The following is a 25,264-nucleotide window of genomic DNA, read 5'->3' on the forward strand; positions in this document are numbered from 1 at the left end:
CCCTGTAACATAACAGATCAATGTAATATATACCTCCAGGCATCAGTTTTGGAAACCTGTTGCCCATTAGGCAATGCTTGGAGACATGACCTTTGCCCTTGCTTATTCTGTATTAGCCAAAGAAACTTATAGACCAACATGGCAGCTCCCACTACAGACACACGGAGGAAAAATATAAGGATATCCTCAGGTTCTAGCAGTAACTGAAAAGTCTTATAATATAAATGCTGCATGACATTACTGTGGTCTTTGCCATAGACATTGATGGGTAGAATGGCCATAATAGGTGCCACAGGCATCAGCCAATAGGATCGCAGGATCTTAGCGCTGCAGGCATCAGCCAATAGGATCACAGGATCTTAGCGCTGCAGGCATCAGCCAATAGGATCACAGGATCTGGTTGTCGCCGGCATCAGCCAATAGGATCGCTGGATTTGGATTGAAAAATAAACAAACAACATCACCCGTTGCCAGTCAGCGATTGCTCCTTTGGAGAACAGACCGGCTTCATTTTGTTCCTGATTTTGCGACTTTGTGAGTATTTCCTGTATTCTGCGGAGGAAGAGGAGACCCGACTGTACATCAGCGCGACCTGAGAGACATCACCAACCGTCTACAAGTCTTCAGAGGTAAAGTAGCAGCACAATTCTCCTGGTGATTTTTGGTAATGTTTATCCCCATTATTATTATTCTATTGTTATATGTAACTATAAAAGTAATTGTGGGAGATTGATCAAGCTGTTTTACAATAATATTGTCCTTGGTTGCCCATAGCAACCAATCCCAGCTCAGCTTTCCTATACTAATGGGCTCTATCATAATGAAAGCAGAGTTGTGATTGGTTGCTATGGGCAACAGAGGACATTATTACTGTAAGAAAGTGCAATATATCTCCCCATTGGGTCATTTAAAATAATAATATTCTTTGTTGTCCATAGCAACCAATCACAGCTCAGCTTTCCTTTATATATATGAGCTCTGGTATAATCAAGGCAGAGTGATTGGTTGCTATGGGCAACAGAGGACATTATTATAAGACACTGTAATCTATCTCCTCCATTGTGTCCTTTATAGTAATAATGTCCCTTGTTGCCAATAGCAACCAATCACAGATCAGTTTCCTTCATTATTGGGCTCTGGTATAATTAAATATAAGATGTGATTGGTTGCTATGGGCAACAGAGGACATTATTATAAGACATTGTAATATCCCTCCCCCATTGTGTCTTTTATAGTAATAATAATCTTTGTTGCCCATAGCAACCAATCACAGCTCAGCTTTCCTATATTATTAAGCTCTTGTATAATTAAATATGAGCTGTGATTGGTTTCTATGGGCAACAGAGGACATTGTTATTATAAGACAATGCAATCTATCTCCGCCATTGTGTCTATTATAATGTGTATTAGTAATTCGTACCCCTCGAAGAAACATACGTCAGGGCGGGGGCTGTGTGCATGGACCTCAGTAATTATTACTTACAGGTTACAGGTAGAGCTCATGTACTTCTCAGATGTTCTGTTCTGCACCTGCAGTTTGATGTCTGTGCTTCCCTGTAATCCTGCTGTTATGTATTACCTCATGTACTATGCTGCTATTGTACTGCACATTATGTGATCTGTTATTTGTACCATAGTAAGTGCTCCCCCACTCTGAGTCCCCCTTGTTACTGGTTTATGTATCAGCAGTCGTGGCTCACTGTTTATGGTATTTATGTTTTCACTGTATTTTTTTTCCATTAATAAAAATAACTTTTCAACTTGCAATTGTGAGTGGTTCATTTCTTATCTTTTTGGTGATGTAGTAATTATACAGTATAGTAATATCCAGAACAATTATTATAGGGAATCTATCAGTAGGTTTGGGCAGCCAGTAGGGCATTATACAAAGACGTCCATGGTCCCTCTATTATGGCGCTCCAGTGTGCTGTTAATATGTCAGATTTTATAGATATGCAGAGTATCCTGTTTGGTGCACTGGGGGCGTCCTTTACCCCAGCCCGCTCCTCATCACCCCCTAATGAATAAAGAATACTAGAGGAGGAGCGGGCAGGGGTGAATGACGCCCCCAGTGCACCAAACAGGATAATTAGCATATCTATAAAATGTCTCTTACATATAAACAGCACACTGGAGCGCCAGATTAATAAAGAATAAATCCCAACACTTATGAGTACGATAAAATATTATTATTATTATTATTATTATTATTATTATTATTATTATTATTATTATTATTCTATGGTTATCTATAATTATAAAGAAATTGGGGGCGATTGCTCAAGCAGAGTTATAGTTATAATATTCGTTGTTACCCATAGCAACCAATCACAGCCTAGTTTTCCTATATTAATAAGGCCTGGTATAATTAAATATGAGCTGTGATTGGTTGCTATGGGCAACAGGGCATATTCTTATAAGGCAGCAATACTTTTATTATATTATATAATCATCCCATTATTATATAATATTGCAATATACTATACTGTATATCTCCTCCATTGTGTCTTTATGTGACTTAGTGTTATACAGTATATTAGGCTATGTACATACAAATAGGGGGAGATTTATCAAACTGGTGTAAAGTAGAATTGTCTTAGTTGCCCCTAGCAACCAATCAGATTCCACTTTTTATTCTTCACAGATTCTTTAAAAATGAAAGGTGGAGTCTGATTGGTTGCTAGGGGCAACTGAGCCAATTCTACCAGTTTGATAAATCTCCCCCATAGCGTTTAATTAGAATAGAAATCCAAAATAAGTAAATACAAAAGAAATCCATCTACATGTTACAGATACAGACAGTCATAGTACTTTTTGTTTCACATTTCTTACATAAAGTTATATAACTTTAAAGACGGTAATTTTTTTTTTTCCCCACATTTTCAAAGAGCGGCATTAGTAAGGGGTAAGACGGCCACTCTGCTGTCATCATTGGGTGTGTTGGAAACTGCAGGGCTGCTCATGCCCTGTTTCAGCACAGTTAGCTATGGCTAGCACTGCTGCATGCAGCACTATGGATACTGAGGCTCCCCTTGATTTCTGTCTAATGAATATTAGCATTAGTGTACAAACACACAAACCTGATCCACAGCATATTTCTCGCTGTGAATTCCCAGCGAAATCCGCTGCGGATCCCTTCCTGTTGGTTTCTATGAGAGGACATATTGACATCCCGCTGTGAGTATGTAAGTTATAGCCAGGGCAGTTTCTAGGGCATTTTGGCAACAGGGCAAATCTTGATAAAAGTGCCCCCCTCCCCCCCGTCACTCAGTTCAGCCCTGGGAAAGGAAGGGGGGCTTTTATCAAGATTCGGGTTACTAGGAAGAAGCAGTGTGTGTACTGCGGCATAGAGCAGTGTTGCACCCCTAACAGATAAAGTTCTACTGAATACAAAATATACAAAAACATAATTCAGGGACTTACAGGTGATGTCATTTTTGATCGGAGGCGTCACTTTCTTTTTTCTCTCTATCGGGCCCAGACCTCCACAACAACTTCTTGCAGCTACAATTCGTTTCTTCAGACAGACATCTTAGGCTTCCGCACATTTCTAGCAACTTCCTTCCATTTTTCCCTCCTTATAGTCTCCCAAATTATAGTAATTCTGCTTTTAAAGTCAATAGGTATCTGTGTTGCCCCCTGTATGCAGGATCCCCTGCTGTGCCCCCATATAGTAATAATGTCCCCTGCTGTGCCTCCATATAGTAATAATGCTCCCTGATGTGCCTCCATATAGTAATAATGCTCCCTGCTGTGCTTCCATATAGTAATAATGCCTCCTGCTGTGCCCCATATAGTAATATAGGATAGTATATAGGTCTGTATATAGGACTGTGTATAGGATAGTATATAGGACTGTGCATAGGATAGCATATAGGACTGTGGATAGGATAGTATAATGGGATGTATATAGGACTTTGTATAGGATAGAATATAGGACTGTGTATAGAATAGTATATAGGGCTGTATATAGGACTGTGTATAGGATAGTATATAGGGCTGTATATAGGACTGTGCATAGGATAGTATATAGGACTCAGTATAGCATAGTATATAGGGCTGTATATAGGGCCTATATACTATCCTATCCTATATACTATACTAAACTATCCTAAACACAGTCTTGTGTATAGGATAGTATATAGGACTGTGTATAGGATAGTATATAGGGCTGTGTATAGGATAGTATATAAGGCTGTGTATAGGATAGTATATAGGGCTGAGTATAGGATAGTATATAGGACTGTGTATAGGATAGTATATAGGACTGTGTATAGGATAGTATGTAGGGCTGTATTATACAGCCCGATATACTATCCTATACACAGCCCTATATACTATCCTATACACAGTCCTATATACTATCCTATATACACCCCTATATACTATCCTATACACAGTCCTATATACTATCCTATACACAGTCCTATATACAGCCCTATACAATTTGCTATACACAGTCCTATATACAGCCCTATATACTATCCTACACACAGTCCTATATACAGCCCTATATACTATCCTATATACTATCCTATACACAGTCCTATATAGTATCCTATACACAGTCCTATATACTATCCTATACACAGTCCTATATACTATCTTATACACAGTCTTATATACTATCCTATACACAGTCCTATATACAGCCTGTATATTGGACTGTGTATAGGATAGTATATAGGACTGTGTATAGGGCTGTATATAGGACTTCAGCCATGTAACCCAACCCCTCCCCCCCTCCTCCGGGAAAAAAACAACAGCATTATACTTACCTAATCCAACCCTGGCATGGAGAAGGCCTTTATATTCTCCCCTCTTCACCTTGCCGGAGGCCGGAGGGATCCCCCAGGATGCCCGATGACGTAATTCCGGCGCCTGCTGCGGGATCCGTCATCAGCTGCAGAGACAAGGGGCCGCACTGAGGACATCAGTGAGGGATGGAGGGAGGCTAGTGCCCGGAGCCCTGTGGTGTCCAGGGTAAGAGGTCCTGGTTGGTCAGGGAGCAGGGGGGGTTACTGGTACCAGCGCCGATGCCATGAGTGCGCGGGGGCCGGGCGTGGTTGGGCCCCCCCTAGCTGTCGGCGCCCCGTGAAGTCGCCCGGCCCGCCCGGTCCTAGAAATGGTCCTGGTTATAGCCCCGTTAAACCCCCCACATACTATACCTGCTCCACACTCCTGCTTGCTTTGGGGGCTTCCGGCATCTGGACATTCCCCTCAACCAATCAGTGTGCTGCAACAGGGCAGTGCACTGATTTGCTGAGGAGGACGTCCAGCCAGGAACCCCCAAAGCAAGCTCGAACGTGGAGCAGGTACAGTATGCTCCGGCCAGCGGGGGGTTAACAGTTGTCAGTTACTGTCAGCTACATACGGCTGGATGTTCCCTTCAGCAAATCAGTGCGCTACCCTGCCCTGTTCCCCTCAGCAAATCACTGCCACAGCACACTAATTGGCTGAGGGGGAGCCCCCAAAGCAAGCCAGTGCTTGAGCACCAACCCGGTACCCCTGGATAGAATGGTGCCATAAACGGGAACCGGGCCGCGGATCGAAAAACGGACCGCGGCACCGGCTTCCCTGTGACGGCTCCGTTCTATCCCTGTGTCAGATTAAAGAGGATCTACCTGATTGTACCTGGTGGTACCAATATACACTTATTACGGGAAATGCTTATAAAGTGCTTTTCTCCCTGCACCAAGGCTTCACTTCCTGGATAAAATGGTGATGTCACTTCCTGGATAAAATGGTGATGTCACTTCCTGGATAACATGGTGATGTCACTTCCAGAGCTGTGCGGGCTGTGGCTGCTGGAGAGGATGATTGCAGAGGGATGCTCAGTGTCCCTCCAGTGCCCTGTGTTCCTCACTGTCCCCCTGCCATGCCCCTTTATGTGCATTTCCCTTAATGTATATTAGTGATTTGTATAACTTTATTTATTTATTTTTGGGGCGGGGGGGGGCAATACAATACTTTAATAAAAAAAATTTTTGCTTCTCCTTTAATCAATAAATATTAGGCTATATTAATGAGAAACTAGGACATTTGTATGAGAGCACAAACATGATTGTTTTGATTCTTGAAGAATGTTTTGCAAATGTAGTGAAATAAACTCACTGAAATATTTGATATGGACACGAATGAAAATACTAAATGATCTGTACAATAAAGTTATTATGTTATTTAAATGATGCAATGAAAAACCTAAAGAATAAGCAAATAAATTGATGAATTTATTATTTGCATTATTTTCCTTAGAATAAAGGACTTATAATAACCAATTCTTTACTGTTTCTTATTTTATGCTTAGAAGAGGCGACTTCAGTTCCAGGTAATTGATCTCATATATTGTAGATTTTTCTGTTTTTCTGTTACTACAGCGAGGGACAACACACACACAAAAAAAACAATAGGGGAACAGGTACCCCTATTATAATGAAGAGAATCCACAGTCTAAACAGGGTTTCCTGCTCAAGAGGAGCAAGCTTCTGCTTCTGAGTGGGCCGTGTCTGTGTTGCTATCCAGCAGGCTGTATACCCTGTATGCATGCCTCCTGCTCAAATTACCAGCCAGGCAGGGGTTAAGTTGGGATGTACTGTATAATCACTTAACCCCTGTCTGGCTGGTAAACTAATCAGAAGGCATGCATATAGGGTAAAAAACAATTAAACAGACTTGTAACTTGATACTCCCCCCCACCCCCAATATACTATGCGCCTATAATACACAAGTCTTCTTATGTATTGGGAGGCTTCTGGGCCCCTTCAAGCACTATCACAGGGTGCGAGCCTAACGCTATACCCTGGTATAATGCCAGAGCAGTGCCCATAGTGTAAATTCATGCCAATACAACATAGGAAATATCTTCTTCAGAATCCATGTTCCCACATATTCATGGTAATATTCCTCTCATTTTAAAAGATGGCGAGGAAGAGGAAGAGAGAACTGATCGACCTTTATGAAGAGGAGACGTAAGTACAAGATTTTATATCACTGCAAATCCACACTTACTGTATTACACCTTATCTTATATACTATTCACAACACAAAGCTCATCTATTATATTACCATCACTTTCTCTTAGCCAAAGACAGGTCATATATTCTCCTTACATTACAATGGATCTTTTTTATTTTTTAATAAATTGTTCACTTATTCTTATATGCCTATGCTATGTTGTATCTTGTATCGCTGGAATTCTGACAGTAAAATCTATTTTTTATATCACAGATCAATGACCACCATCATGAAGAGGAGGAAGGACCCTGACCTGCAGCCAGAAGAAATAGCTGCATTCCTGAACCTGCTTGGTAAAATTCACTGCACCTTCCAACGATTGTAGTTTTCCTGCTTTAGGCCATGTTCACACATGGCGTAAACATCAACCATTATTTGACAGGGCCGCTGTTTGCTGTGTCAACTAACAGCCGATGTCTCAGAATTTTTACCCAGCTGATACTGCAGTATTGGCCGTATGAACATAACTTCATTTTAATTGGAATGCGGGCACATTTAGGTGTGCCCCCACTTCAATTAGCCATAGAGCACAATATACAGGATCTGCAGCAGATTCACTGCTGTGTTCCATCATTTACCTAAATTGACTGTGTGGGCCTTACCTTGTGATCAGCATTACCAGCCATATTCATTATAAGAAAAACACCTGTGATAAAGCCCGGTAATGCTGGTCACATGACAAAGCCCAGACAATCAATTTATACAAAACTGCAGAGACCAGATAATCTATTAGGATTTCCCGCCATCTGAAGGGAATAGGGCTGAGCAACAGGACCAGATAGAGACACAGCTGCTTGTACTGTGCTGTGCCCTGACAACAATCAAAGGGACAGAAATACGTATAGTCCAATAATCTTCTTGTCATTTAAAAACTGTGTTGAATTGAAACAATCCTTTATTCAACTTGTTTCTTAGACGACGAGGACATCCAACTTTTTTTGGCCAAGGACATCTGCCTACGGATCTCGGACAAGGTACTTATATACTGCTTGGGTGAATTGGGTGTGAGGATGGTGGTCCTGTAATATTACACATAGAAATATAATCACCACTTATAGCTAAAACATAACTTCTTTTCTTCTCTTACTAGTATCTGCTAGCAATGACCCTCGTGTACTTCAAGAGAGCTGGACTGACCATCGAGGAGTATAAAGAATACTTTTTTGCATCCCTGTGAGTTTATTCATGTGTATATGTCTAAGGGAATGCTGTCAAGTAATTGTAAATCTGATGCTTTAAGTCAGCTTTTCCATCATAGTTTGTAAAACAATTATGTTCATTACATAGGAGAAAGGTGAAAGGGTATTTTAATATTTATATGCAGAGAAAACATAAAAAGCCTATAGATTTTAGCATGTAGCATTTGTACCATATAGGTTCATATCAACATAATTTCACATTGTTACTATTATTAAATCCATACAAGATTCTTTTACACTGATATGGAAGTATATAGTAAACCATGACTTCACTTTCTCTTCTTCAGTTATCTAGCGAACCAGTTTGAAGAAGATGAGGACTTCAGATACGAGATCTACGCGTGGGCCTTAGGAAGATCCTGGGAATGGCGGAAGGAAGAGCTGCACGACCAACGGAACTATTTGCTTTACCGGATGGACTTCAGAGCTTGGATTGACCAGACCACGTGTGAAGAGGTTAGTAATCAAAAAAATATGTATAGCCAGAAGTGTAGTCTATGATTATGAATCCTTCGTGAAAAGATGATTCAATCATAAATTATTTAATTCCAGATCATGGCACAGGACCCTTTCCACTGGGCATGGATGCGACAGAGGCGTCCCCATCACAGCTGGGCCATTCGTTGGTGGAGGAGGAGCGCATGGGAGTTCAAAGTCCAAGGCCCATGGGGTTACCCATATTCATGCGCTCGCTGCAGGAACATTGTTTTGTATCCATGCAGGTGGAAAGTGGTCGGTAACATCGTAAGCCAGATCGACACTGCAGTGGACCCTGGAACATCGATTGAGATCCCCGACTAAGAAGACCATAACGGATGACCCAAAGGAGCAGGTAATGTAAAACACATGCATGCACACACATCATTCCCTTTACCCTCCAGCACACTAACACAGTACTTTTAAAGGGGTTTTCCAGGAAAAATGTACTGATGAGCTATCAACAGGATATCCCATCAGTCACTGATCGGTGAGGTGCCAACAACCGGCAGCCACACTGATCAGCTGAGCATACCGCACTGCATAGTGAATGATGTTTGTCTCTGGTCACTGTGTAGCAGTGACAATGTGTAACTGCAGCTCAGCTCATATTCACTTGAATGTCACCTGAGCTGCAGTTACATATCATCACCACTACACAATGCACTAAGACAGACTGATTACTGTGTAGTGGGGTCACTGAACAACTGAATGACGTTGGTGTCGGGTGTCGGTAATTCAGTGACTAATGAGCAATCCGGTGGATAGCTCGTCAGTACATTTCGTATAGAAAAACCCTTTAAAAGTCACACACACTGACACAAATTAACATATACACTCTCTCTACACAGCCCCAACTAAATGATTGATGATATATAGTGTTATCCTCCCTTAGAATGCCAGAGGAAGGGCAATACAGTGGCCATGGCTTCCCTGCAGGTTTCCTCCACAGGGGGTTTTTCCTGTCCTGTGTGTTGCTGTACGCTCTTCGTGAGTGATGGGAGGTAACAATCACAACACATACATACACACATACATACAATAAATTTCTCTTTAACCCTCCTTACTTGGTCACTGAGTCTTTTCTTGTGTAAGCAGTATATGGCGGTATCTGTAATGTATTTTTGATAATATTCTCACTTCTGATCACACTACAAAAGCATACTGAGACCTTATAAAAGGGGTTACCTACTTATCATCTACACAAATGAAAATTAAAAGCAGCAGCACTTATTTATTTCTTTTCATCAGGTATTCATAGTCTACAAACAGCCAATGGTCAGTTTGGCAATGTTCAGCTGCTTTGCCAGGGTATGCGGTACTAATGCTCCATTCATTTTCTAAGGGGGTCATTGAACATTGCCCCTCTCTGCGCTCAGCAATGTTCAAAGGCCACATGGAAAACAAATGCAGCGCTTGCTTTGCATAGCCAGTCTGTTCATTTGGTGAAACAATTTTTCTAAAATCTCTTGATCAGTAGCAGTCCCAGCAGTCAGACCACTCCTGATGTGCTAGTCCTCTCCTGTAATGTCAATAGCAGTTAAAGGGGTTATGAAGCAAAAATCTTTATCTTTCAAATCAACTGGTTCCAGAAAGTTACATAAATTTGTAATTTACCTCTATTAAAAAATTGCAAGTCTTCCAGTACTTATCAGCTGCTGTATGTCCGCAGGAAGTGATGTTTCCTTTTCAGTCTGACACAGTGCTCTCTGCTGACATCTCTGTCCTAGACTGGAAGTGTCCAGACCAGCAGCAAATTCCCATAGAATACCTTTTTCTGCTCTGGACAGTTCCTGTCTCGGACAGAGATGTAAGCAGAGAGCACTGTGTCAGACTGAAAAGAAAACACCATTCTGGAGGAGGTAGTGTCCTAAATATACAGGGGTAGCTGGAGAGCAGGACAGGAGAACGGGATGCCAGATCACACAGCAGCGCAGAATGTATATATGCACTGCTTGTTGGATCTGGAAACTTGACAGCATGAATATATGCATACCTGTGCTCTCAGTTTCCCAGTTATTGCCCCCCCATCCCTTTTACACAGGGAGATGTGCGGCTGATAATGATAAATTTTAAAACCAGCTCAAAAGATGCAAGCAGCTGAAGATCCGGCATTTTCCCGTTTCTCAGCTAATCGCTGTCACTTTTACAAAGGCCGATTATCAGCCGAAGGAGCATTTCTAACAACGCTCCTGGCCAATAATCGGCTCATGTAAAATACACACCTTCTCTAAAAGAACCAAGAGGCTGCAACACCATGAAGCAAGAGACACCACTAACCAAACAACACCATAAAGACCAAGGAGATCTCCAAACAACGGTATTGAGAAGCACAAGTCAGGGTTGAGTTATAATAAATTTTAAATTCTGAGATCTGCTGGTCAGATGATCAGAGGTTGTGATGAGTTTTTGTATACTCATTTTTCACCAGAATAAAGAACAGGAGAAATCCTATTTGAACAGACCTTCTGTGTCAGTGTCTCTGACTGGTTTTTGCACTGTTTATGTGCAGTATATATGAGTTATTCTCAAAGAGTTTTGCATATTTTTATTCTATGGAGCCAGTTATTACATTTTCCAGCAGGAGACTGGAAGTCACTGGACCAGGAGCCCCAGGGGACTGGGGTAGGTCAGTATTCCTTAGTTTTCATTTAAAAAAAAAAATTGGTTCCCAGAATACGGCTTTAGTTCACTTTAAGGCCAAGTTCACATACTGTACAAACATCACTGCTTCATTGAATAGCAGTCTATGGAATCATGGCCGTAGTGTATACACCCTGTATACACTATGGACGTGGTTCTTTGCGGCCACAGAAAATATTTGACAGTTCTATTTTGTGCGGCCTATATTTAGTAAGGTCTGATAGTGAACGAGATAGACTGTGTTATAGTGTAAAGTATGGCTCCTGGCTGTACTTTACATTGTGGTCTATGGCAAATTGAAGCGTGGGCACACCAGAATGTGTATGCGTTCCAATTAAAATAAAGCAATGTTCATCTGGCTGATACTGTAGTATCGGCCGGCTGGGTCAAACAACAGCCGATGTTCATACACTGTGTGAACATGGCCTAAAAGGACAGAAATCGGTCCCTTAAAATTCCAATAGATGAAAACCTTTTATACTCAGCATGAAAACAGATTTATCAAGATGCCTCAAACCCAATCTGCCTGTTTTTTTAAAAACTATTCACAGCTCAGGTCTCATTTTACCAAAGCTTCTTAAGATATAAAACCTGAGCTGTGACTGGTTGCTGTGGGGAAAAAAATCTGAAAGTGAAGATTTTAAGGCAGCTTAATACATCTGTGTCAATGTGTTGTTGTTGTTTTTTTTTATTATACTACAAGTAGAAAAGTCATTAGAAGCCCAATAGAGAACATGTTTCCAATGAAAGTCAGAGGGTCCTGATGCAGAGTAGCTATCAGTAGAGATGAGTGAACCTCAAGCATGCTCGAGTCCATCCGAACCCGAACGTTCGGCATTTGATTAGCGGTGGCTGCTGAAGTTGGATTAAGCCCTAAGGCTATGTGGAAAACATGGATATAGTCATTGGCTGTATCCATGTTTTCCAGACAACCTTAGAGCTATATCCAAGTTTAGAAGCCCCCGCTAATCAAATGCCGATCGTTCGGGTTCGGATGGACTCGAACCCAAACCCGGTTCACTCATCTCTAGCTTTCAGATAGCTTTCAAATAGACCCCCATATGGCCTCTGGTGCACTGGTTACATCTGTAGCCTTAGCCTCAGGCCTGTATGGATCAATAGGGGGTTACCTGACTTCAGATCTTACAAGGGGTCGGGCCAGCAGGGCATGGTCTAGGTAAGGCCCTATTCCACCGAACTATATCGGCCATAATCGCTCGTTTGCTCCTCTATGTCGGCCCGTGGAATAGGGGCTTTAGGATGGAAGTTTTAATGGACCCAAGTGTTTAGTAAGGGAGGGGGGGGGTCACACACAGTATTGTTGGTAGTATAATCACTTATGTCCTGTGTTCCTATTCATGGAGGGGAGGGCAGAGTGTGCAGGAAAGGTAGAGAAGCGTGGATCAAAATATGGTACTGCCAAGGTATAAGGAAGAGCACATGATACTGCCATGATGTATTGTCCATACAGGAACACAGGTTGAAGCAGGTCAGTGGAGGCCAACAGCAGAAGAAGTCAGTACAGAACTGTAACATTGTTGAATGGAAACATTAAAGGGTACTTTGGCCATGTAAAACTTCTGATATATTGTTGCCCTTTCATACAACATAATAAACATGCTATTCTCACCACATGGGTCGCTTCCAAGGCTAAGGCTCCATTTACACAGAAAGATTATCTGACAAAGAATTTAAAACCCAAACCAGAAACAGACTATAAACAGAGATCAGGTCATAAAGGAAAGCCTGAGATTTCTCCTCTTTCAAATCCGTTCCTGGCTTTGGCTTCAAATCTTTGGCAGATAATCTATCAAATAATCTTTCTGTGTAAATGCACCCTAAGAGGGAACAGCGTCGTGGTCAGTGGCTGAGCGTTCAGCACTCTACATGGAGATTCCACTGGAGGGCTATTAAACAAGTGTCAGGCGAGGAACAGAGAAACAGGACCTGTAATGTGGACTGCAGAACTACAAGTACCAGATATAGTGTCCACAAGGGCTGAGAAGAGTCCAGGAGCAGGCTGGATTAAAATCACAACAATTTGGAACAAGACCTGGAAGTAACATGCATAACCCACCAGGATCACATCATGTTGTCAGCAGAGAGAGGTAACAGCACAGTTCACACCCTGCACACATTTAAAATCCACGGCTGCAATTTTTAGTGGCAGTTTCCCTCCCCGGCAATGTAGGACACAAGGTGGTCAGACCAAAGTCTAAACACGGGTACAAGTAACTTCTCACTCTACAAGTATTCTCTCAAGTTCCATCAGAGAACATTGCTACATTGGGTTAGGACTCCCCCAACAAACTCTTCTCCTCTATGCTACTCTACTCTACTTTCAACTGTTCAAGCACCGCTATAACTACCTCTCTTCTACTCTTCTCCTCAAGGCACCTCCTCAAGCACAAACAAGTTTAAGTAGTAAGTCTGTGTAAAGATTCAGTTTTTTCTACAAAACTGTATTGTACTTCTAAGAGACTGCACAGTAAAGCTGTTATATTTGTATATCACTGGCACTCCTTTCCTACGGACCAGTACCCATACACACAAACCGCACACCCTGGGTTATTTTTCCCCTTTCTGTGGGTGGTGCTACCGATAGTCCGGGTGGGTCAATTGGCACTCAGGACTACCGTCACAAGAACCCAAGGGAGCCATCACAACCCGACCGGTCACCGACTATTTTGGGGATTACAGCCAGCCACAACATAAAGCAGGTACTACCACCATACCTGTGTGCTGGACTAGCATTGTGCATAACAACTATGCCATCTTTGGCTAAGCTGTACAACAGAACTGATAGCATCCATTAATCATAGAAACGCACCACACTAACAGTTCATGGTAGGAGTTGTAGTTTTGCAGCTTGTGGCCATCCAGGTTGCAGAACTACAACCCCCATTAATCCCTATTGACAGTTCATAATAAGAGTTGTAGTTCTGTAATAGAATACAGGATGGCAGAATGACACATAGACACATGAATAACACATGGACACATGAATGACAAAGGACACGAGGGGGGAGCATGGCATAGTACACAGGGGAAAGAGGGTGGCATGCTATAAAAGGGGGAGAGGGTGGCTCGTTACACAGGGGGGAGGTGGTGACATGGTACTTAGGGGGAGCCAGTGGCACGGTACACAGGGGGAAGATGGCAGCGCGGAACACAGGGGGGGGGGGGGCAGTGGCACGGAACAGAGGGGAAGATGGTGGCATGGTACAGGAGGGGGAGACTGTGAGACAATACACTAGGATCAGTAAATCCTGAAGGTAATTCATGGCTTCTTGATAGTTTCCTGAAGGTAAATACTGATTATTGATGCTTTCCTGAAGCCTTTTGATGCCTGATCTGGATTTCCTGTCAGTAAAAACTGACACGGACATATGAATGGGGCCTCAGTCTTTCTCAATTATTTATCCTTAATTATAATGCAAGGTCTTCATACCTGCACATACAGGAAGCAAAGTCAGCAAGGCATCAAGTGTGTACTTATATTTATGTGCTTAAGAAAGTAAGTGCTACACATGGAATACATCAAAACATTTACAATTTAATCAGACCCATTGTATCAGAGCACAGCAGATGATAAAGTTGCAGGGTTATTTATATAAGTGCTTTTAGGATGACATACGTATTATCATCAGTATACAGAAGGAAAAGACATTGGGATTTTGTCTATTACAAGAACTATTGGTATTATATGGAGTTATTATGATGCACATAATTACTATCAGAACTTTCTCTCTGCTGTACCTGGTCTGCTGAATTTCCATAAGTTAACCCCTTCAAGACCAAGCCTATTTGCACCTAAAAGACCAGGCTCATTTTTCAAAATCTGACCTGTCTCACTTTATGCGCTTATAGCTCAGTGATGAACGTATGCTAGCGATTCTGAGATTGTTTTTTCGTCACATATGGCACTTTATATTAGTGGCAAAATTTGGTCACTACTTTGTGTGTTTTTTGTGAAAAACATCAAAATATCATGAAAAATTAAAAAAAAATTGCATTTTATGAACTTTGAAATTCTCTGCTTCTAAAAAAAGAAAGTTGTATTACAGAAATTAGTTACTAAGTCACATTACCAATATGTCCTCTTTATTCTGGCTTCATTTCATAAACATATTTTAATTTTTTAGGGTGTTACGGGGGTTAGAAATGTATCAGCAAATTACCACATTTTCGTGAAAGTTTCCAAAACTGATTTTTTTAGGGACCAGTTCTTATTTTAAGTTGATTTAGGAGGTTTGTATACTGGAAACCCCCATAAGTGACCCCATTTTGGAAACTAGACACCTTAAAGAATTAATCTAGGGGTATAATGAGCATTTTAACCCTACAGGGGCTGGAGGAAAGTATTCACCATTAGGCTGTAAAAAAATGAAAAATTAAAATTTTCCAATAATATATACATTTAGATTAAAGTTTCTCATTTTCAAAAGGAACATGAGAGAAAAAGCACCCCTAAATTTGTAACACATGTTCTCTTGAGTAGAACGGTACCCCATATATGGGCGTAAACCACTGCATGGGCACACAGCGGGGCTCAGAAGGGAAGGAGCGCCAATTAGCTTTTTCATTGCAGATTTTGCTGAAGAAGTTTCCGAGCGCCAGGTGCATTTGCAGTGCCCCTGTAGTGTCAGCAGAGAGAAAAAAAACCATAAGTCACCCCATTTTGGAAAGTACACCCCTCAAAGAATTCAGATTGGGGTAGGATGAGCAATTTGACCCCACAGGTGTTAGAGGAAAGTATTCAAAATTAGACATTAAAAATGAAAAACTCAAATTTTTTCCAATAATATGTTCCTTTAGTTTGAAATTTTTCAATTTCACGAGGAACAAGAGAAAAAAAGTACCCCAAAATTTGTAACGCAGGTTCTCAAGAGTACAACGGTACCTCATATGTGAGCATAAACCACTGCATGGGCACACAGCAGGGCTCAGAAGGAAAGGAGCGCCAATTAGCTTTTTCAATGCAGATTTTGCTGAAGAAGTTTCTGAGCGCCAGGTGTGTTTGCAGAGCCCCTGTAGTGCCAGCGGAGTAAAATCTCGCCATAAGTCACCCCATTTTGGAAAGTGCACCCCTCAAAGAATTCATCTTGGTGTGTGGTGAGCCTTTTGACCCCACAGGTATTAGAGGAAAGTATTCAAAAGTAGACAGTAAAAATGAAAAACTCAAATTTTTCCAATAATATGTTCCTTTAGTTGGAAATTTCTCAATTTCACGAGGAACAGGAGAGAAAATTCACCCCAAAATCTGTAACGCAGGGTCTCCTGAGTAGAACGGTACCCCATATGTGGGCATAAACCACTGTATGGGCACACAGCCGGGCTCAGAAGGGAAGGAGCGCCAATTAGCATTTTCTCTGCAGATTTTTCTGAAGAAGTTTCTGAGCACCAGGTGCGTTTGCAGTGCCCCTGTAGTGTCTACAGAATAGAATCCCCCCAAAAGTCACCCCATTTCGGAAAGTACACCCCTCAAAGAATTCATCTTGGGGTAGGATGAGCATTTTGGCCCCACAGGTATTAAAGGAAAGTATTCAAAATTGGCCAGTAAAAATGAAAAACTTGAATTTTTCCAATAATATGTTGGTTTAGTTTGAAATTTCTAAATTTCACAAGGAACAGGAGAAAAAATGTACCCCAAAATCTGTAACGCAGGTTCTCCTGAGTACAACGGTACCCCATATGTGGGCATAAACCACTGTATGGGCACACAGCAGGGCTCAGAAGGGAAGGAGCGCCAATTTGCTGGAGCAAAACCGCAGCTAGTAACAGTTATTAGAATAGCGCAGTTACTAAAATACAATAAAAAAAATTAGATTACAGGTAATGTGGGGTGGTTCTGGGTAATCTGGGGTGGTTCCGGGTAATCTAGAGGTGGTTGTGGGCAGTCTGGGGTGGTTACGGGCAGTCTGGGGTGGTTACGGGTAATCTGGGGTGGTTACGGATAATCTGGGGTGGATATGGTCAACATGGGGTGGTCACAGGCAACCTGCTGTGGTTACGGCAACCTGGGGTGGTTACAGGCAACCTGGTGTGGTTAGAGGCAACCTGGTGTGGTTAGAGGCAACCTGGTGTGGTTAGAGGCAACCTGGGGTGGTTAGAGGCAACCTGGGGTGGTTATGGGCAACGTGGGGTGAATACGGACAACCTGCTGTGGTTACAGACAATCTGGTATGGTTACAGGCAACCTGCTGTGGTTACGGACAATCTGGGGTGGTTGCGGACAATCTGGGGTGGTTACAGGCAACCTGCTGTGGTTACGGATAAACTGAAGTGCTAATAGGTAATCTGAGGTGGGTACCTGTAATCTGGCGTGGTTACGGGCAATCTGGAGGGGGTCACTGGCAATTTGGGGTGGTTAGAGGCAAGGTGCAGTGTTCAGAGGCAAGGTGCGGTGGTCAGATGCAAGGTGCGGTGGTCATAGGCGACGTGCGGTGGTCATAGGCGAGGTGCGGTGGTCATAGGCGAGGTGCGGTGGTCAGAGGCGACGTGCGGTGGTCATAGGCGACGTGCGGTGGTCAGAGGCGACGTGCGGTGGTCAGAGGCAAGGTGCGGTGGTCAGAGGCAACCTGCGGTGGTTGCGTGCAATCTGGGGGGTTACATGTAATCTGGCATGATTACGGCCCAACCTGCGGTGGTTATGCCCAACCTGCGGTGGTTAGGGGCAACCTGGAGGGGTTACAGACAATCTAGAATTGTTACGGATAGAGTGAAGTGCTTATAGCTAATCTGGGGTGGTTACATGTAATTTGGGGTGGTTACAGGCAATCTGGGGTGATTACGGACAATCTGGAGGGGGTCACTGGCAACGTGTGGTGGTTACGGGCAACGTGCGGTGGTTACGGGCAACGTGCGGTGGTTACGGGTAATCTGGGGGGTTACGTGCAATCTGACGTAATTACGGACAACCTGGGGTGGTTACGGGCAACGTGCGGTGGTTACGGGCAACCTGCGGTGGTTACGGGTAATCTGGGGGGGGGGGGGTTAGGGGTAATTTGGGAGTAAACTGTAATTATTACTATAATAAAAAGTGTGTGTTTTATTTTTTTGTATGTTTGTCACTTTTTGTACTTTATACATTCATTTTCACTGTATTACTATGATTACTGTGATATTTCTATCACAGTAATCATAGTTCAGTGACAGAGACCAAATTGGTCTCTGTCACTTTAAATTTTCAGAGCTTGGCTGGTTGTGGAGCGCATGCGCACTTCATAACCAGCCAGGACACTGAAGAGGAAGGAGCTCCGTGGATCCGGTGAGTATATGGGGAAGGGGGGGTGACTGGGGGACGGGGGTGACAGGGGGGGTGGGGGGGAGACTTGGGGGGTGGGGGGACATCACTTTTTATCCCCTGTCACCAATCATTCATGGTGACAGGGGATAAAAAGTGCCTGGAGCACATGGCACAAGCGATCAGCCGTATATAGTATATACCGCTGATCGCTTGTATCGGGACCCCACAAGGGGGGTCCCCAATGACTGCCCCATGCTCTCCGCTACCTCCGGTGGCGGAGAGCATGGGGCTTTCATTAATTTTTCTTTTTTGATCACTGTGAACAGACATTAGTCTGTTCACAGTGATCGCGGCGGCCATCTTGGATCCGATGGCCGACGCGGGAGGGGGGGTTAGTGACTGGGGCACTAGGGGGCTGATCTGGGTTCTGTTTTTACTTATTTCATCTCCCCCCACCGTGGATTCGACGGTGGGGGGAGATGAAATACAGCGGGTGGCACTCCCCCTGCCCCCCAGACTCTCTCCCTGCCCCCCCAGCCTCTCCCCGGCCCCCCAGCAACTCTCCTGACCCCAGCGTTTCCCCTGCCCCCCAAACTCTCCACCTAACCCTCAGCCTCTCCCCTGCCCCCCAGCGTCTCCCTGCCCCCCAGCCTCTCCCCCTGCCCCCCAGCGTCTCCCCTGACCCCCCAGCCTCTCCCCTGACCCCCAGCCTCTCCCCTGACCCCCCAGCCTCTCCCCTGACCCCCCAGCCTCTTCCCCTAACCCTCAGCCTCTCCCTGCCCCCAGCCTCTCCCCCTGCCCCCCCAGCCTCTCCCCCCTGCCCCCAGCCTCTCCCCCCTGCATTCTCAGCTGCTCCCCTGCCTCCCAGCCCCTCCCCCTGACCCCTAGCTTCTCCCTCTGAATCCCAGCTTCTCCAATGCCTCCCTACCGCTCCCCCTGAACCCCAACCTCTCCCCCTGAACCCCAGCTTCTCCCCTGCCACCCTAGCTGCCCCTCCCTGCTGCTCCCCTGCCCCCCAGCTGCTCTCCCTTTCCCCCAGCTGCTCTCCCTTTCCCCCAGCTGCTCTCCCTGGCTCCCCCAGCTGCTCCCCCTGTCACCCCCAGCTGCCTCCCTTCCCCAGTCACCCCCAGCTGCCTCCCTTCCTCAGCCCCCCCCCCAGCTGCCTCCCTTCCTCAGTCCCCCCCCCCCAGCTGCCTCCCTTCCTCAGTCCCCCCCCCCAGCTGCCTCCCTTCCTCAGTCCCCCCCCCAGCTGCCTCCCTTCCTCAGTCCCCCCCCCCAGCTGCCTCCCTTCCCCAGTCACCCCAGCTGCCTCCCTTCCTCAGTCTCCCCCCAGCTGCCTCCCTTCCTCAGTCTCCCCCCAGCTGCCTCCCTTCCCCAGTCACCCCCAGCTGCCTCCCTTCCCCAGTCACCCCCAGCTGCCTCTCCTTCCCCAGTCACCCCCAGCTGCCCGCCTGAAGACGAGTTATGGTCAGAGAAGTCTTCATGATGCTGCGCCAGATGGAGAAGAAAGCAAAAAGTTAGCGACAGCAATTCGAGAAGACGTCACCTGTGAGTCATTAGTAACTGCACTGTAATGACTTCTATAGTGTGCAGAGCCTGTGTACCATTGGGGTCTCAATGGGTCAGTGTATTGTTTGCGGTAGTGTACTGACACAGCCCTGTGGTCACTACAGTACACTAACCCAAACTTTTAAACTAGGACCCAACTACAAGAGCTGCAGGCACTACAACTCTCAGCATATCCTGAGGGCTGTAGACTGTCAGTAAATGCTGGGAGTTGTAGTGCCTGCAGCTGTTGTAGTTGGGTCCTAGGTGCATTATACACTGGAGGCTTTGTGGGAGATCAGAATACAGAGATCTGTGGGGGCTCAGTGTGTGGAAGTGACCCCAGAACATCACTAATAGGGGATAGAACAAAAACATCTCCCCCTATCCCTATTAGTGCTGTTCTGGGGTCACGTCCCTGCACTGAGCCCCCACAGATCTATGTATTCTGATTTCCCACAACGCCTCCAGGACCCAACTACAACAGCTGCAGGCACTACAACTCCCAGAACAGTCTGCAGCCCTCAGGATATGCTGGGAGTTGTAGTGCCTGCAGCTGCTGTAGTTGGGTCCTAGGTGCATCATACACTGGATGCTTTGTGGCACATAAGAATACATAGATCTGTGGGGGCTCAGTGCAGGGAAGTGACCCCAGAACATCACTAATAAGATATAGGGGGAGATGTTTTTGTTCTATCCCCTATTAGTGCTGTTCTGGGGTCACTTCCCTGCACTGAGCCCCCACAGATCTATGTATTCTTATGTGCCACAAAGCATCCAGTGTATGATGCACCTAGGATCCAACTACAACAGCTGCAGGCACTACAACTCCCAGCATGTACTGACAGTCTGCAGCCCTCAGGATATGCTGGGAGTTGTAGTAAAGTAGTACAATCCTATGATAACTGCGGCTGTAGACAGATGTTTTGCTGGACCTTCAGGGCTGATGGTTGTCACCCACAGATTGCAGCCACCAGGAGACTCTGCAAACAGTGATTTATTACAGGGTTGTCCTCTCAGAGACTACAACTCCCAGCATACCCTGAGAGCTGTATAAATGGAGGGTGTTCTGAGATTTGTCACAGATACAGATGAATTCAGGAAAGAAGCGGGTCAGCATGTCGTGTCTCACTGGTTGTATATTGGTGGCTCCAGGTACCCCAGTCCAACACTGGACAGAACCAGTCCCCAAACTAAGACGTCCCCGGCCTCCTTCCTTCCTCCATCACGTGTTTGATGAGAACAGCGGGCATCAAGCAGAGCGGCACCCAAGTGCCAGGGTATATACCATGCATGTACAGCAACGTGGGGGGGGGGGCGCCTCTGCGTGCAAAGTGCCTAGGGCAGCATGAACTCTAAATACAGGCCTGCTCACCGCCATGTATTCGCTATCACTGGCTTGGGTGAGCTAAACTAGTCTGCCTGGGGGGGGGGGGGGTGATTTGTATATGCTCACTAACATGGAACAGCCTCATTATATGAGCCTTATCAACATTCTATGTTAGTGAGCATACCGGGGAGGGGATATTGGTGAACATATACAAATCAAACAGCCCCCCCCCAGACCCTCAAAATTCAATAACCCCAAACGGGGCATTGCCTAGTACTCAACAGCATTCTGAATACAGGGGAACCCCTACCCCACTCTTGTATAAGTTTTAGTCTCCATCATAATGAGCCCCGCTGGGCTTCTAGACACGCTATAAATTGTACGTTGCAGGGGTGAATATAATGCACTGCATACAGAGCCCAAGAGACGGCTATACAAGTAAGTGTCTGTATGGTGACATTTACATTGCACCTTGTTCACATTTAGTTTCTACAATTTTATAACTGTATAACAGAGGTTACATTTTAAGCCACTGGGAAAAATGGGGTATATGAGCCAGTTCTCTAGAATTAATCTGAACCAAATTATACCTCCCAGCAAGGCGTGGGTCGAACACACAATTTTTTTTTTTTTTTATTAATGTGGGGGGCCCAGACACTTTGGTTGTATGGGGCCCCGAAATTCCTGATGGCGGCCCTGCCCCTAGCAGTAACATATCACGGGGATATAAACTGCCTATGAGCTTCTTGTGCTAAATCTCCTGGTTCTGAAGCTCTTTCAGGGGTAGTGGAGAAAGCATATCTCTCAGCTTATGTTAGCTCAAGCTGGGCTCGCGCTGAGATCTCAGTTTCCTCTTCTAACTGCTGAGGAGTGACCAGAGTATTTCCTGAGGTTTCAGTTTCCTTTTTCAATTGCTGAGGAGTCAGCAGAGTATTTTCATATGGGTGTTGGGGTATCATCATGAGAGGGGCCAGGTTGGGGGCAGGTACAAAATAAGCTCCGGAGGCAGTCAATAATGGGTATAATGGATCTGGAGTAGGCCTCTTGGGTGTTCCAAGATGGCCACCGGAGCTAGAAGTGACATCAATGGAAGTTCCTGTATCTATGGGTGTCACTGAAGTAATGAGCTTAGGTGTACCAACATGGCTACCAGAACTGGAAGTTCTGACTGTGACAGAAGAGGAAGTATTGGATGTTTTAACATGCCCACCAGATACAGGAAGAGTGGGTGTACTGGGCTGTGGTGAATCAAGATGGCTGCTGGATACAGGAAGCTCATCTCGAACAGGGGCGGATAGTGTAGGTGTGCATGATGGGGCAGGATTGGGGCGTCCCCTTCCACAGCTACAACAATACTCAGCAGAGGGTGGATTCTGCTGATGACAATTTGGACACTCCCAACAGTGAGGCTCTCCGCCATTATAGGGTGGTGGCACATCCTTTTCAACGTGATACATATATGCAACCTTTTGGTTTGCAAAATCAAGTTCAATTTGGCTGAAATAAGTACGGGACCGCACTGAAATCCACGGCCGTGAGTTGGAACATTTCCGTCCTCAAACAATGGTCTTGTTAATTTTTCATGGCGCCGTATACGATCCGGCCGTAAGCTCATACGTAGTGTGCATGGTGCGGGCATATATCGTATACTTTCAAGTGAACGCATCAACCTCAAAACTACGTGCGTATATTCGCGGTTCGCACTACGGCCGGAAACATACGCAGTGTGAACGTAGCCTAAAAGTGTATTTGAGGGGACTGTATGTTAGAAAGCCCCACAAAGCACCCCATTTCAGAAATTGCACCCCCCAAACTCAACCAGAAAGTTTTTTAACCCTTTAGGGGAGTCACAGAAATAAAAGCTAAGTGTGTAAGAAATGTGAAAATTTTAACTTTTTGCGCAGGAATTTTATTGTAATCCAATATCTTTCATAATTGTAAACCTATTACCAGAGAAATGCACCCCAATATTGATTGCCCCGATTCTGTAGTTTATAGAAATACCCCATATGTGGCCCTATTGCGCTATTTGACGCAACCACAAGCCTAAGATATAAAGGAGCGCCTAGTGAATTTTACCGCCTCTGTTATATTTAGTCATTTTTGACTGTACCACTTCAGGTTGGCAGAGGCTCTGGGGTGCCAAAACCTAAAAAAAAACCTAAAGGGACACCATTTAGAAAACTACACCCTTTAAGGAATGTAACAAGGGGTGCAGTGAGCATCTGGACTTCACAGGTGCTTCACAGATTTTCAGAACAATGTGGCGTGAAAAAGGAAAAATTCTATTTTCTACACTAAAACATTGTTCTAGCTTTCATTTTTCATCTTTACAAGGGTATAAAATAAAAAAAAATAAAAAAACACACCAAACGTGTAGCGCAGTTTCTACCAAGTACGGAAATACCCCACATGTGGACCTAAAGTACCAAGCGGGCGCAGGACAAGCCTCCAAAGGTAAGGAGCGCCAATTGGCCTTTGGAAGCTGAATTTCACTGGAATGCATTTCAAGGGCCATGTTGCATTTACAAGGCCCTTGTGTTGCCAAAACACTTGAAACCCCCCCACAAGTGACCCCATTCTGGAAACTTCATCCCTCAAGGAATCTAAAAAGGGGTGCAGTGAGCAAATGGACCCCACTGGTGACGGGCACAAATGTGGAACAATGTGACGTGAAAGGGAAAATTTTCATTTTTTCACTTTCACGGCACAAATGTGGCCATTATCAAGGGGTCCATATCCTCACTGCACCCCTTGTTAGATTCCTTGAGGGATGTAGTTTCCAGAATGGGTTTTCACTGTCTTGGCAGCAGGAGGCCTCTGTTAATGTGACATGGCGTTTATCATCCATTCAGGCCAAATCCAGCCTCTAAAATCCAAATGGTGCGCCTTCCCTTTGGAGGCTTGCCCTGCACCCACATGGCACTTTACAGTATGTCCACATGTGGGGTATTTATGGAAATTGCTTTACACATTGGGTGTTTTTTTTCTCTTTTAACCCCTTGTGAAAAATTCAAGGCTAAACAAACATTAAAGTGTAAAAAATGTAATATTTCATTTTCACGCCACATTGTTCCACATTTGTGCCCGTCACCAGTGGCGGGCATTTACCTCTTGTTACATTCCCTGAGGGGTGTAGTTTCCATAATGGTATCACCTGAGGGGGGTTTCAACTGTCTTGGCAACACAGAGGCCTTTTAAATGCAACAAGGCCGTCAAAATCCATTCCAGCCAAATCCAGCCTCCAAAAGCCAAATGGCGCTCCTTCCCTTCGGAGGCTTACCCTGCACCCACATGGCGCTTTATGTACACATGTGGGGTATTTTCGTACTCAGGGGAAATTGTTCTACACATTTTGTGTTTTTTTTTTATCTTTTAACCCCTTGTGAAAATGAAAAAATGAAGACAAGATCAATGATTTAGTGTAGAAATTTATTTTTTTTTACACTAAATGTTGGTCTATCCTTGATTTTTTCTATTTCCACAACGGGTTAAAAAAGAAAATGAACTCAAACGTGTAGGGTAATTTCCTCTGAGTACGAAAATACCCCACATGATGTGGACATGATGTGCCATATGGGCACAGGGCAAGCGACCAAAGGGACAGAGCGCCATTTAGAGTCTGGAATGGAGGATGGAGGCCATGTCGCAATTACAAAACCCCTGTGCTGCCAAGACAGTAGAAACCCCCCACAAGTGACCCTATTCTGGAAACTACACCAGGACAGTAGAAACCCCCCACAAGTGACCCCATTCTGGAAACTACACCCCATAAGGAATCTAACAAGAGGTGCAGTAAGCATATGG

At 44.5% G+C, this 25,264-nt stretch overlaps 1 protein-coding gene across 1 annotated transcript; it reads left to right on the forward strand.

The window, feature by feature from the left end:
• Positions 1-402: 402 nt before the first annotated feature.
• Positions 403-9,014, forward strand: LOC138768693 (speedy protein 1-A-like). Its single transcript, XM_069946646.1, has 7 exons — positions 403-629; positions 6,919-6,968; positions 7,228-7,307; positions 7,930-7,988; positions 8,105-8,187; positions 8,501-8,669; positions 8,766-9,014. The coding sequence occupies exons 2-7, from the start codon at positions 6,919-6,921 to the stop codon at positions 9,012-9,014; spliced, it is 690 nt and encodes a 229-aa protein (XP_069802747.1). The 5' UTR covers positions 403-629.
• Positions 9,015-25,264: the final 16,250 nt, after the last annotated feature.

The sequence above is a fragment of the Dendropsophus ebraccatus genome, chromosome 12, assembly GCF_027789765.1.
Source record: "Dendropsophus ebraccatus isolate aDenEbr1 chromosome 12, aDenEbr1.pat, whole genome shotgun sequence".
In the NCBI taxonomy this organism is placed as follows: Eukaryota; Metazoa; Chordata; class Amphibia; order Anura; family Hylidae; genus Dendropsophus; species Dendropsophus ebraccatus.